This window comes from Lepus europaeus, chromosome 1, assembly GCF_033115175.1.
Source record: "Lepus europaeus isolate LE1 chromosome 1, mLepTim1.pri, whole genome shotgun sequence".
In the NCBI taxonomy this organism is placed as follows: domain Eukaryota; kingdom Metazoa; phylum Chordata; class Mammalia; order Lagomorpha; family Leporidae; genus Lepus; species Lepus europaeus.
This window is the reverse complement of record NC_084827.1, coordinates 118,962,138-118,976,921: the sequence shown is the minus strand read 5'-3', so window position 1 is coordinate 118,976,921 and position 14,784 is coordinate 118,962,138. Positions and strand designations below refer to the sequence as shown.

General features: G+C 55.4%; 1 protein-coding gene across 3 annotated transcripts; it reads right to left on the bottom strand.

Moving 5' to 3' along the window:
* Window positions 1–1,061: 1,061 nt before the first annotated feature.
* On the bottom strand, window positions 1,062–8,589 carry HOXD3 (homeobox D3). Of its 3 annotated transcripts, none has more exons than XM_062188218.1 (3): window positions 8,291–8,589; window positions 3,612–4,236; window positions 1,062–1,867 (listed from the first exon to the last, which is right to left on the bottom strand). In XM_062188218.1, exons 2-3 carry the CDS (start codon window positions 4,150–4,152, stop codon window positions 1,110–1,112), a joined length of 1,299 nt encoding a protein of 432 aa, XP_062044202.1. In that variant the 5' UTR covers window positions 4,153–4,236; window positions 8,291–8,589; the 3' UTR covers window positions 1,062–1,109. The 3 variants fall into 3 exon arrangements, with proteins under 3 accessions (XP_062044202.1, XP_062044212.1, XP_062044222.1); XM_062188228.1 differs by having other exon boundaries at window positions 3,612–4,233; window positions 8,291–8,369; XM_062188238.1 differs by lacking the exon at window positions 8,291–8,589 and adding an exon at window positions 4,810–5,240.
* Window positions 8,590–14,784: the final 6,195 nt, after the last annotated feature.

Genomic DNA, 14,784 nt, shown 5'->3' with positions numbered 1-14,784 from the left:
TCTACAAAGAGGGCGAAGAAGCTATAGTGGTGGCTTTGGCAAAGCCTCCTCCAAATCACCCCCATGCCACCCCCAAAACAAGCCTATGTTTGCATTCTCTGGGATCTCCCCGCCCTAGTTTCAGTCGCTGGAATGTAATCAAGTATTCCCAGAATCAGTTTTGTACACTAGAGTCCTAATAAATAAAACAGTTTTCCCCCCAAAGGGTCAGTCTATTTCCAAGCCTTCCATCAGGGTTCTGATGTGCTTGCAAGTGTGCATGATTAACACAGATACACTTCCGACCGAGACATTTTTTTATTCTAAATATTTGTTCAAATAGTACCAGACAATTTGAAATCAATAAACTGTGGCGAGTGGCGAGGGCTGCCGCTGAGAAATGACTAACGTGTGTGTCGTGCCACGCCACCGGGCGGCCTGACTCTACCCAGGAAGGACAATTTGCGGTCTTAATCCTTTACATCAAATACAAACACCAGCCACGGTTACAACTGTTCAAAAACTACTCTCTCAACTAGTGCAGACCGAAGGGGACTGAGGGTGACACGTGGCCCCCAGGGCCCGGGAGCTCGTTCCGAAGCTCGGCTGGAGAATCCTACAGATAGATATACACATAAATACATTAAGACGAGGATAAATAATCAGGGAAACGAAATGACTCGCTTCAAATAATAAATACAGATCGTTGAGTCCGATGCAATCCTTACGGGGCGGGAAGGAGCATATAAATTAAGGTCTCGGAAACGGAGCTAGACGCGGGCCGAGACTCGAGACTCGGGTCGCTCCGCAGGGCGCGCCGCCGACGGGTCTCAGACTTACCTTCGGGGGACATCATTACCAGATTAGAGTCCCTCGGTCCGCGGTATATGGCACTGGCAGGCTTACAGGGGAGGATCCTTGCGGCTGATTTACGGCGAGTCATCCAGAGGAGGATGCGCCCGAGAGGGGTGGCCCGGGTGCCAGCTCCTCTGCCGCTGGAGGCCCGAGACCCGGGAGGCGGCGGCCAGGCCCGGGCGGGGAAAGGGGTGGGTCCCCGGGCTGCCCGGCTGGCCCCCAGCCGCCAAAGCCAGAGAGGTAATCGCGCCGCGAGTCCCGGCCCGCGGCGGCCGCTACAGGTGCGTCAGTTTGGGGGCCTCGGGCAGGCGTCCCTGAGACGAGTGGTGGGCCGAGAGATCTGTGTAGGTGGGATGAGGGTCGCAGGGTCCGTGGTGGTGGTTGCCCGGAATCTGCGCGGCGCAACTGTAGTCCACGCTGGCCGAAGACGGGTGCGAGAGGTGACCCAGGTTGAAGACGGGCCCAGACGCCGGTGCCATGGAGTCGACAAAGTTGCCGCCCACGTACACCGGGCTGCCCTGCAGGTTGGCGCTGGCGAAGCCGCCGCCGTTGCTCGCCATGGGGTGGGGCTCGAACTCGGGCGCCGCGTAGCGCTTCTGCTGGGGCAGGCAGCTGCTGAGCGGCGCCGTGTAGGCAGCCAGGCCGTACATGTTGGGCTGCGACTTGGCGAAAGCAGGCGGCGAGGGCGCGTCGTAGGCCAGGCCGGGCACCGGCGGCAGCTGGCCTGAGTAGGCCACGTGGCCCGCGGCGCCGCCGAGCGGCGGGCTGCGCTCCGGGGACTGGCCGGCCGGCGAGTGCAGGATGCCCTTGGCCTTCTGGTCCTTCTTGTATTTCATGCGCCTATTCTGGAACCAGATCTTGATCTGGCGTTCGGTGAGGTTCAGCAGATTGGCCATCTCCACTCGGCGAGGTCGGCACAGGTAGCGGTTGAAGTGGAACTCCTTTTCCAACTCCACCAGCTGCGCACTGGTGTACGCCGTGCGCACTCTCTTGGAGGCCGGGCCGGGCGGGCTCTTGTCCTCACAGCTCTCTCCTGTGTGGGGAGGGAGAGAGGGAGTTGCTGAGCGACGAGGTGGGGACCCTGGGGGAAGAGGTGCGTCCCTGGCTCCCCCTTCCTCCACCCTCTCCCCCACCTCCAATTCTGGCTGAAGGAACAGGTGATAAGTGAAGTTCCAAAGGGTGACAGCTCCGCCCATGCCTACCTATAAGGCGCACCTGAAGCCTCCGTCCGTCGGCTTTCTGAGGTCGGATTCACTCTACCCTCCCCCTCCTCTCCAGTCTAGCCCAAAGGCCATGAAGGAGTTTAATGAAAGAGTAGGAGCAGCTGCTAAGGCCTCCCTAGTCCCCCACCCCACCCCCAAAGAAAGGCCAGACTTCTTTGAACACTCCTCCTGGCCTCTGCTGTTGGAAATGAGGGTGAAGTGAAGAGGGAGCAGCTCCAGCTCGCTTTACTTAGGAGCTGGCTGTTGGGCAGAGCCCCCTAGGGAGCAAAGAATCAGGGTAAGTATCTTGGCATCTCACTCCAGCCAGCTGTACCCAGAGGCAGGAAAATGGTAAAACAAAACAAACAAACAAAAAAACAACTACCCTGGATGGAGTTGTAGGGGGCTAGGGCCGGGCTGGAAGCATTTTGAGTATTGCAGTACTAGGCACAGCAACCTCAACCGTGGCTTCCACCACCCCTGCCACCTCTCCACTGCTTGTCCACTCCCTCACTGGGAAGACAAATGGATTCCTCCTAGGAGGGAGGGTCTGAGCCTGCAGCTGAGGAGGGAGGGGCAGGAGAAGGAGCTCGCAGGCCAGGAAATGCTTTCCCCCTAGGAGCAGCAGCCCCAGAGAGCATCTGGCAAACCAGCTAGACAACAAGCCACATCCCAGGCCTCAGACTAGCACTGGACCTGGAAGCAAGTTCATCTCCCTGAAGGTAAACCACGTCAGAGAACACAAGGCCAGAACATTTCAGGACCCAGGCAGCCTGGGTGAAGAGAAGGAGCAGAGGCCCTGGCTGTGCCCGTCTTCCCCCTGCACACACTCTGAGGGACCTAGAGGAGGGAGACCCAAGACTGTTGCTGTTTCCCAGAATACTCTCTCCCATCTGGAGTTGCTGGAGTGAGGAGAATTGGCCTGGGGTGCTCCAAGTAGTCTCATGGTGATGCTTTGCAGGCCCTGAGTCAGACTAGTTGGGTTCAAATCCACCACTTGACTGCATTGTGGTTTGGGATCTTGAGCAAGTTGCTTATCATCTTTAATTAACAGGTTCCTTATCTGTAAAATGGGAATGTTGCATATCTACCTCAAAAGTGTGTTTGGAAAATTAAATTAGGTAGTGCTCATAAAACCTTTAGCGTGGCTCTTTACATAGTATTCCTCAGACCACATGTCTTATTAATTTAAGGGCATAGGGTGTATGTGATCTGATATACTTAACACCCGGGCATGGGGATGATCATACCTTCTTCAAACTTCGAAGAGCTGGTGGGTGAAGAGGGAGCTGACCAGTAGCCCAGGAGAGCAGACACTGTGTCAGTATAAGGAAGAACTCTGCATTAATAACAGACCTGTCCAACTAAGGGACCAACAGTCTGGAATGGAAGTGAACCCACTGCCACTACAAGGGACATTTAGGGACATTCGGAAGGATATTTCTGTGTGAACAGGAGTTTAAGCATCTGGCCTCCAAGGTTACACTTCCAGCTCTGAATTTTTGGTCCCTAGATGGCTGGGGCCTCCCTGGGTCAGTCTGGAGGGGCCTTGGCGCAGCGGATGAGCCCCCTCACCTGCTGTGGCACAGCTGTTCTTCTGCTTCGAGTTCTGTCGAGACTCCTTCATCCAGGGAAAGATCTGCTTGCTGATGGTGGCTGAAGAGCTAGAAGCATTGGGCCCACCTTTGGCCTTCTTGGCAGGCACTCCACCTCCAGGGTTGGTGGGAGAGGATGGAGGCAGTGTCGGTGGTGGAGGAGGGGGCTGTGGTGGCTGCTGCTCTGAGTTGAGACCCGGAGGCTGGCTGCCACCACCCCCACCCTGGCTGTTTCCAGTGCCAGGCCGCATGCAGCTGCCGTTGAGTTCAGCCCCCTTATGGGCTGGAGCTCGAAGTGGTGCAGAGCTCTGGATGGAGCAGGCAGAACCCGGGTAATCAGTGTCCAGAGAGTTGGCAGCAGCAGGGGGAGGGTAGGGCTGATGGGGAGTGCTGTAGCCATAAGTGTCAGTAGCTTTGCTGTAGCCATAGCCTCCAAATAGTCCTGGGTTTTCATAGTAAGCGGCCTTCTGCATCGTGCACTCAGGAAGCTCCAGGGCCTGCTGACCCTGCTCAAATAACATTGACTACCACGGTATCCTTAACACCACCTCCAAGGTCTTCAGAGTCCTGAGAGCTGGCCCAGCCTCCTGCCTCCAGGCGACCTGCTGAAAAGAAAAGTGAGAGGCCCCAGGGGGACTGTCATTGGCAAGACCAGTCAGTGTAGAGGGGCTAACCCAGGCTTTCTGCTTCCCACTCACCTCATGGTGAGGGGTTGGGAAAGGTACTGGATCTGGGATTTGTGAAGTTCAACTTATTTGAACCCTTGGAAAAGTCATAAGGAGTTTCTCCTAAATGTAAGAGAAAGGTCTTTCCTTCTTTTTAGCTCAATTCTAACCTAGGGAAGGGACTTCTACTCCACTGCCAATTTTCTTTCTCTAAGATTGTCAATTTTGCCTTTGAACCTTAATATAAAAGCACTTATGTCCTCAAGCATTTTACAGGCTGATGCTTCCCATGAAACTGTGAGCTCCTTGCAGGCAGGGACTGTGTCTTATTCATCTGTATATTCATAACACCCCTCCCAGTGGCCTACAGGTCATAAATGCAAAAAAATGCTTGTTGAATGAGTGGGTGAACGGTTGAATCCATCAGCCAATCATGGAATCATCCTAGTGTTTTGATACAAAAAAGAAAGCCCCAGAACAGCCAGTGCTCTCAAAAAATAACATCTCCCCCACCTGGTTTCAAAATCATAGCATCTTTCATGAGGACCCAGATGATCCACTTTGCGATGACAGGCTGAGGAGCGGCCCAATGAGCGCTGTGGGTCAGGACTGTGAAATCTACAATGTAGAAAACTAGGAGATAAACATCAAGGCTTAATGACTCCGACTTATTTTGAGGGCAAAAAAACTGTTTCTTCTCTTTCATCTACATTTTTGTAGCCTCTGAACTATGTCCTCCTGCTACCTCAAAATGGTGACCACTGGAAATACATGAAGAGGTTTAGCATTCGAAATGCATGCAGCTTGGGAGAATTGAGGAATGCCCTATGACGTTATCGTTTTTACTTCAGATCTGTTGTATAAATAGATATTATTATTATTGACCTCTGCTCTGGACTATCTATTCCACCCTACCTCCCAATGAGAGAACTTCTCATGACATGATGAATGGACCCAGATAGAAGAAGAAGAAAAAAAAAAAAAAAAAACGAGAAAAATTCTACCCCTTTTGTGTCCCCTGACTCCTGATGGGGGTTTCCCCTCTCACCCTCCCTCCCTGCTTTTTCTGAATGGCTCCTAAGAAGTTAAAGTATAACTAATACCATTCAATCACTTTTGTCTGTTTGATAAAGAAAACTCACAGGTCAGCTCCCCGGTTTTAGCTCCTGATTTTGTTTGTTTCGGGCAACTTTCCTTCCCAGAAACTCTCCTTGGCTTCCATTGTGGTCATCGTGATGGACCCAATTATCTAGTCAGCTTATATGACCTCATGGATTGGACCACAGTACTGAAACTACTTCTCCAACTCATTTGTCCTCCACTTTCGCCATAGAGCTTAACACATTTTTAAAAATTCCTCAAATCACCCTTTGGTAGTGTTGCTGCCCATTTTATTCTAGAACACAAGTGAATGTGACATTTATCTTGGTAAGACAGGCCCTTCCCAAAGGGATACTATAATAAGATGTAAATTATAAGAATTTTGTTACTCCTGTTCTTAAATGTATGCTGGACTTAATCTTTCTTTCCATTACTTGTCTATAGCATTCTCTGACTGTTAAAATTCCTGAATATCAAATGATCATCTAAATCCTCATCCTTGTTATGTGTGTTTGCCCCCAGGCCAAAGGACTGGGCCCTCTGAGTTTGGGTAAGTTTGGCCACTTTTTCTGGAATCCTCCTTCCAGTCTTAACCCACTGGATGTGTAAATGGTCACCTCAAACTCTTAGACCAGCAGAACTTGCTGCTGCTGCTGCTGCTGCCATTCCATTTACAACTGTGGAAGCAAAACATCCCCCTCCTGCCTCCAATGTTGACCAAATTGATCCTGATGGGTGGACCAGACACAGTGAAGCAGGTTTTTAGGAACTCACCAAGTCTTTGGGACAATAGATGGGTTTACATCAACAAGCATAGTTGTTCCTATGGCATGTTCTTGGAAAAATCTTTGTGTTCCGACTTCCAACTGCAAGTACTGGGCAGAGTCTGTTCTCCCTCCTGTTTACACGTCTTCTGGGGTTGCCAGGCGCACGCCAGGACGACCCACTGCATTCATGTCTAGTTCCCCACCAGCAAAGGTAGCCCTAGCGCTGTCCTAACTGGGGAGGGCTTTACTGCCCCCCCAAAATACAGTGCCCCCAAAGAAGCCACCCCTCTACAAACAAAACCTGAGAATTTTGTTGTAACACTGGTAAAAGGCTTATTTCTTTCCAGAAATCCCTACTCCTTGTGAACTCTGCTTGAACCTAAAAAGCAGGAACGGGTCATAAATCACTTGGACAATGGTCAACTGTTCAGTGGTTCATCTTTTCGATCACTCCCCCCCCCCTTTTTTTTAAGGCTTTCTTTTCTCGCCCTTTGGTACCTTTGCTCATTTGGGCTCCAGGGCCCAAATGCCTTGGGGTGGAGAAGAGCCTGGGGAGGGGGAGGGGCGGCGAGGCGAGGCTAGGCATTTTGTCCGAAGTCCTTGGCTGTCCTTCTCTCACCCCCCTCTACTCCACCCCCATTCTCCTTCCCTACCCTCAACCCCCAGTCGGGGACGGGGCCCTGCTGCTTCCCCAAACTCCGCCGGCGCCAACCCCTGCCCCTCCTGGGGAAGGGGCGCCAAACTGGATGTGGCTCGTCTTTTCTCCGGGTCCCAGGAAGTTGCCCAACTCCGTTCGGAATAGCGGGCCAAATGGTCTCCAGCCAGAAGGAAGACGTCTCCGGAGCCGCAGCAGCCCGTCTCCCGGCCGCGCTGTCCCGCCGCGCCCGCCCGCGCCGCCGAAGCAGCGGAGCCCTGATACTTGTTCACTGCACTTAATTCTACCCGGGATCAATACCTAATATGATACCGAATAAATAAAAGGCGCTCACAGCGGCCAGGGGACGGGGTTATTAAGCAGCTGGAGCTCTCACGGTGCATATCAATGCACCTGTCATTGTGGTTTGTAACAAAATTTATGACTGCGACCACGGCGGCTGTAAACGCTTCAGTAAGGAATGAAAAGAAAAACACTTCCCAAGGCCCGGCACTTTTCAGAAGTGGAAAGCAGACTCGGCGTAGGAGGGAGCGCAGCAAAAGAATTCCCTACTCCGCACTTTTCCCGGCTCGCGCACCCTGCGAGCCGCGGGATTATATAAAGTGGCCGGCGCCGGCGCTGCGAGCAGCTCTGCTCGGCGGCCAGAAGCGGGACGGCACGCGCGCAGCCTCGCCGGGGACGAAGGACCTGCTGTCCGCCGTGGCCTGGGACGCGCAGAGGCTCGACCGACGCGCGGGGCCGACCCCGCGATCGCCTGCCCGCCCGCCCGCCAGAGCCGGGCACGGGCGGCGGGGAGGGCGCGAGTCGGAAGGGAGGGGGCGACGGTCGCCGGGCCGCGTGTCCTGCGCCGCGATCCGAGTAAACCACCGAGCGCTGGTCAGTGCTAGCACATGGACGAAAAAGGGGGAGGCGGTGGAGTGCTGGTTGGGTCGGTTTTCCTCGAAATTCCCTACGGTTCTGGTTGGCTTTGCCTACACTTGGGCCTCAGAAGCCCACGGATCTCTTTCTGGCGGTCAGATTCTTGCTAGGCATCCTCATGAATTCACTGGACCCGAGCCACGAGTCTCCGCCGCCCCGCTGGCTTCGCTACCCCGGGATTTCGAAACTACTCCTTTTCGGGTTTGCTCTGAAGGGGATTTATTTTCTCCCAGCCCCCTGGCTCAGCCTGAGCCTCTTCTGCCCTATGGGAAGTCCTGGACGCGCCTTTTAAATCACTCTTCTTTAGCCCAGATAACTCAATACTGTAATACACTGTGCATTTAAGGCACCGGGCTCACCCCATTAAAGTGCCATAAATTTGAAGGCCGATGATCGGTTATCATGTAACGGGGCCGCAGTTCACACTGAGGCACCCACTTCAAAGCCGCCCTTTGTTTTACGTCTTGATGTATGAATCCTGAGATGGCTACCTTGCTTTGCAGGACAAACGGAAATGCAGTGGAAAAAAATTTTTTTAATCACACCCACTCACCACAATTACGTATGTGTGTTTTCTCTTGAATTTTGTCTCTAACTCTTTTTGTAGGCTCTTCGGGTTCTTTTGATACTCTGTGGAGGCGGATCTGGAACAAAATGGGAAACTCAGTAGCAGCCCTTCTTCCTCACAAAGGCTGCCAAGTCCACAGCCTCTACCCCCTTTAAGGGTGTCACGGTGAATGTGACTGATACTTGGCTCCGGCAGCCATTCCAGATGCGTGGTGCCCCCAAGAAAGAAGACTGGGGACTCCAGAGGAGCAGAGGCTTTAAACACCAACCATCCTTGTGGATGGGGGAGGGGAGAGCCCCTGGCTGGAGGGAAGCCCCAGACCCTCCAACCAGAGGGTGAGCCCCCGAGGGTCAGAAGGGCAGGAGAACCAGTCCACTGTCCTCAAGCCTCCACCAGGCTCTAAATGCTCCCCGGCCCAGTGCTGGAGAGCAAGCCCCATTCTCCAAGGAAAAGAAGAGAGGGCTGCTGCAGGATTGAGGTGGGAGGGAGCTGGCTACAGCCCGGGGCACCGGGAAAGGAGCTCGGATGTGTAGATGGGCCTGGGTGGACCCTAGTCAGAGTCTGCCCTGAGGTTGATGCCAGTAAGTACCCACGCCATCCTTGGCCTGGGCTGCAAAATACCCAAGAAACAAGCATCCTTTCCACCTCCATCCGAAAACACAGACCAAGCTGCCCACCCACCACTGCTGGGGCTCAGCAGGTGCCGGCCCTGGTCAGGTGAAAGGAGAGACCCAGTCCCCCTCTTGCATCTGCCCTGTGCAATTTGTCCACCCTGTAGTTTGCAAACACTAAACCGCACCCGGGAAAGCCGCACACAAAGCGGTCCCGGTGCTTCTAAAGACCAGAGCGCACAGCCATAAGCCTTTGAAGTGACCTTTGGCTCGCGCCGCAATAACTCACCCCTTAATGAACACCCAAACGGAAGCGTCTCGGAGAGATCCCAGCCCGGTAGGGCTCCTAACTTAGAGGCCTGGCTTCAGCTTCCCAGCCGGCCCGGACCCAGCGGGGCCGGACACCCGCCTCCCGCCCCCAGCGCGCTCTCGGCTGGGCCGGGCCCTGAGGGCGGCGCGGCGGAGGTGCCAGGTACCAGGGTTCTCAAGCCGGCGGGTCCCAAAGCCGCTTTATAGAATACATTCACGTGGCGGACGCCAAATTTCGCATTTTGATCTTTTTTTTTTTTTTTTTTGAAAAGAGGTTCTTTAGAAGTAGGAGCGTCCCTCAGAAGAAGAGCTAAGTTGGGAGGTCACTCAGGGCCACGATGCCCCGACGTCTCTAGCTAGATTTTGCTTTCCTATCACGGAGACTCAGGGTAAGTTCGTGCGCGCCTGGGCGTTCTGGGTTGCGTGGTGCTCTCTGTGCGCAGGCTTGGGAAGGAGAAAGGAAAGGGGACCCCAAGTTGGTCAAAGTTGAGCCATCAGAAGAGCCCCCAGCATCTCCTCCTAGCCTCTCGCCCCTCCCCACGCACCATCCGGCGCCAGGTCTAGCTCTGACCTCCTGCTTGCCCAGAATGGAGAGCTTTAACCGGGCTGGCTCTGGCCAGCGGGCTCCCATAGCCTTTCCACAGCCAGAAGCAGGGAGAGCTGGAGGGAGCTCTGAGAGCTGTCAATGAAGAGCTGGTTCCAGGCAGCACCCCGGGAAAACTCTTTAGGATAGGGCCAGTGTGGAGCCTTGGTGGGGATTATTGAAATTTTCGGGGAAGTTATAAGTGAGTGCTCCATGGGGCCAAATGAAATGCTGCTCGCGGTAATTGGATTCAGCTGACTAAGCTGGCAGGCGTGCAGCTCCAAGGCAGCCAGCGAAGAAAAATGTCCAGCGACTTTAAGTTCTGATGGAGCCAGGCACAGGCCATTGACAAAACAACTTGACTGCTCTCTTTTGATGGTGATGCCCCTGGAAGTCTGTCCCTTTCCTGCCAGGGACCTGGACCAATGGAGACTAAGGGATTGCTCTTTGCTTTTGAGGTTCCATCCACTGATCTGGCCCAGTGTTCCCACGAGTGTGAAGCCACTCACTCGGGCTCATGGAGTCGCTCACTCTGATTTTGGCCCAAAAAGACCTGAGATGAATTGTCCTCTCCTTGTGCAGCCAAGAGCCACGGGGAGCAAGTAAACAAAAGGATAGATGGGTTGCAGGAACCAACATATGATTGAGTTTTCACTCGGGTTTCCTTGGGGAGAAGCACTCAGAAACCCTAAGCCTTTTCTCTACCACTACTGCAGTCCAAACCCCAGATCGGTGAGGGGCAGTGCGGAGGAGTGTCCTAAATTCTTCAAGGGAGTTTGGGGTGCTTTTGAATTGGAGGGGGGAGGGAAGCAGTTCGTTAGCATGTTAACCTCGCAAGAAAAAATACTACACCAACATCGAGAAGTAAAAGCCGCGTGTGTAGAGCTTGCTCCCAGAACAATGCAGGGAGCTGGCTGGCCACCGAGTTTATTTTAAATACATATAAATCAACACGCCTGCACCCAGCCCGGCAGCCCAAGACACGGAATTAATATGACGCTCCATCTTACTTTGGCAGTGACAGTGCAAAAAAAAAGTTTTTATTCATTTCAATTTCAGCCTATTCGCCTAACTGCACATTTACGCCCAAAACACTTCCCCCGGCTCCCAAACCCACATTGTATTGCCTCCTCAAACTGCCACCACCAACCCAAATGCCACCGGCCACCCTCCCAGCCTGGCAAGGTAGTGTCCTCCTAACCTTTTGGTAGGCGGGGAACGTCCCCACAAAGCGCTCCTTGTACGATTAATCACAGTCTTCCATGTATATGTAGAAGTGTATCTAGGTCTATGCGGACTGCCTCACCAATTGGCAATAATCAAGATCACAGATTACACAAAATAAATCATATTTAGCATCCCGCTTAGGGCAGCAAGCAGCCCCTTGCCCAAAGATTTCCATTTTGTCATGCAATTGCTTACCTGGATCCCAATTTATCATAAACCTGGTGTCCTCGGCCTCAGAGTGGGCGCCAGTGGGGGCCAGAGCTAGCTTTCCCCCTTTGTCTGCAGACAACACTGTCCCAACCCTGGTCTTGCGCGCTCGCAGGCGCGGCCATATACCGGAGCACACGGAATTCCCGGTAGAACGGAACCAGGCTGAGGTTCAACTACCAATAAACGCAGGAGGAACGAGTTCGTAGTCCCCGAGCTGGCTTCTCCCGCTCTGCGCGCGGGTCGGTCCGCCCGCCCGCCCGCCGGTCCGCTCCCAGGCCCAGAGCGACGGCCACCCGCGCCCCCACCTACTCCTGGGTTCCTGCCCAGCCCTCCCAGGCCCCCCAGAGCTCGGGATTTGTTTTGCTTTCGGAACTTGGTCCTTTCTGGATTTGGAGAGAGCCCCGGAAACCCCCTCGTAGTCGGGAAATTCAGAGGCTGCCTTCAAATGCGAGCATATTTGTTCACGTGACCCCGAGGGAAGATTGTACTGATTGAGGCTGAAACTTTCACGCCATCCAGCCCCGGAGCGCAGCCAGGCCTGGGGGCTGGGAGGAGGGGAGCAAGAGGCGCGGGATCCGGGCCCCTTCCCTGGGGCGGACGCGGGTGGGTGTGGGGCTGAAGGAAAGCCCCCCAACTCGCAGTTTGGGACAAACCCAGCCCCAGCCTGGTCTTCCCCAGTGGGATGGGGGTTTGAGAATCTCTCCCCACGAAGACCTCTGACCCAGGCCCAGCCTTCTGCCAGACTGGTCGGGGGACTGGAAAATTTGGAAGCTGGCTCTCAGAGACGTCTCTGAAGAGGGCTGTGGAGCAGCAGAGGCCCAGGGTCCCCCGGCTGCCGGCCGCGCCCGCTGCTCCGCATCCTCCCCAACCCCAGACCAGAAGCGCTTCACGCCGCCTCCCCGGAGGCGCCGCTCTCGTCCGGGTGAGGCAGCGGCACCGCACTGATCCCCGCTGTCTGCTGTGGGCTCTCTGTCCTAGATGGTCACCCCACCACCACCAGCCCACTCTCTGGGGGCCTTGGCTCTTTCCACAGACTCCCGCAGCCACGCCGCCGCTTCCGAACCAGAGGAGGCACCCTGCAGCCGGCCAGGACCCGGGGCGCCCTGGCTTCTTTACACCCTGGGCACCCCTACCCGGGTCCTCGGAGGCCCAGGGCCGCCTAGGCGCCAAGGCGCGGCCCGCTGTGACCTGTGCGGCTCCAGATCTGTACATCGCCGCCTATTCCACGGGCCAGAGACTGCTGGGCTGAGGCTTCCCGCTTCTTGCGGCGCCTCCAGGAAGGCCAAGGGGGCTACGGAATCAGTGCTGGCTAGGCTTACCTGGGGATAGGAAACTTCTATTTTAGAAATATTAGATCAGGAAATTATGGCACCAATTCTTCACGGGAGAAGGAGTCAAGCGCGCCCCGGGGACAAGGGGCTATTCTCCAGCTCCTGGCTCGTCGCGAGCTCCTACGGCTCTCCCAGCAGTCCACCCCCAGCCCGGCCCGCACCCCGGAATCCGGCACAGCTGGGAGCTCTTCACCCCATCCCTGAAGTCGGCTTTTATTGCCTACTCTGCTTCCCAGCGGCATCTGGCAAAGAGCTCAAGCCCTGTCGCTGCTTGCAGGGTCTTAGAAGGGCGAGAGCGCCCCGTAGCCACAGACGAGCACTGGAGAGGGGGTAAAGTCTTAGCGCCCCCACCCCAGAGGCGTGGGGAAGGGCCCGGAGGACAGGTCGAAGGCCTGAGCCCCCAGACCTGTTGGCGAGCCCCTCCTTGTGTTCACCTGTTCGGTCCTCACCAGGATCCCGCTCTGGGGTGCCTCTCCCAACCAGACCTTGGGTGCTACCCCCGGCCCACCCCACACCCGAACGACCCCGCCCCCTAGCCTCACGCCGGGGGCCGAGCCCGCGGCCCCGCAGCAAGTGTTAATCCCCAGCCAAAGAGGGGGTACTGCTTTGCGAGAATTTGTCTCCAGGAAAGGATCTAAGCCTTCTTCAATCGGAGCATATGTTCATAGAGCAATAAACCGCAAAGATTTACAGTCCTCGCCCGGCCCCCAACAGCCTCGCACCCTTTCAGGAATTACTTACGATGATTTATCACACCAACTCGGGCAATTGTCACACTGATAAAATAGCCCGGGCCGGTGCCCGCCAAGCCGGGGCCTTGGAGGCTGGTGGCTGCCGGGCTGCCAGTGGGGCTGGGGAAGCTTTTTGTGGGTTCCTCTCCGGGGCCTACCAGGGCACGTCTGGGTGGGTTGAAGTGGGTGGGGGTGGGAGGGGAGATGATTCTCATTGAGAAAAATGCAAGCAGCAAGAGAAAGCGCCCGGAATCGGCGCCCGAGTCACTCGCTAAGCACATAAACATTTGTCATCTTTGAATAATTGAATTAATGTGTTATTGTTTGAATGTATAATTCATAACGGAGGAAACTTTGTTTCTGTCCTGACGGGGAAACATACATACACCAAAAGAAAAAAAGAAAAGAAATGAGCACATACACAAGCCCAAAACAACCGGGGCACGCAGCCAGCCCCGCTCGCCGACAACATCCGAAGACGAGGAGCGCATCTCGCGGGGACCGCAGGGAAGGAAGCCGATGGAGACAGCCTCTCCGGGGGGCGTGCGGGGCGGCCCCGAGGACGTAGACGCCCGCCGCTGCCCCGGGCGAACCGGGGCTGTGATGCGGCAGCGGCGGACGCCGGTTTTCTCGGAGTGCGGGTGAGAGAAAGGCCGGGAACGGAAAGAAGCTCGCTCCGGCCTCTCCGCCAGACCCCCTTCCCCGCAACGTGAGGCGCCTCCTAGCCCGGAGGTCTCCCGCTCCGGCGGCTGGGACGTCTCCCCCCCACCCCCCCACCTTGCTTTTATTTTAGGACATGCAAAAAAATAAAAACAAAAAATACAATACATTACAAACTTATCAAGGGCTGAGGAGGCTAAACTCCTGCCTGGGGTGAGAGGAGCCGCAGAGCTGGGGTCGGGAGGGAGGAGAGTGGGAGAAGGAACTCGGAAATCATTATCTGTTGGTTAAAACCTGCCTGGGGTAAAATTTCAACCCGATTTTATAGCCTTCTATTATGACGCAAAGAAAAATTTACGACCCTCGCTTGAAAAGAGGGCCGGGGCCTTTTCTCGCCGGTTTAAGAATAGGCAGCAGATGCCGTGACAGCGACCATTGTTCCCGGCAGACACAGGCGACCGGGCAACCCCGGCCCGCGCGCGCCAGGCGCGTCCCCCGGCCGCGCGGGTGTCCACAGCGCCCGCAGTGTCGGGGCCGCCTGCGCGCACCCTCGCCCCTCACCCCTCGCACCCTCGCACCCCGGCGTCCGCACACCCCTCCCTCGCCCCCTCCCTCCCTCGCCCGCACACACTCGGCCGCTCGCGGTAATTTTTCATAAGTGCAAAGCTTTGCTGAACCAAAGGTCACCATCCAAGCCACTAACAACTTCTCGCCGGCGCGCGGTTCCAAATCAGGAAGCAAAGGGAACTATTTGTCAGCGGTCCTGACAGCTAAGTTCATTAAGGATTTAAATCTGATGAAATAAAAGTCGCCAAAA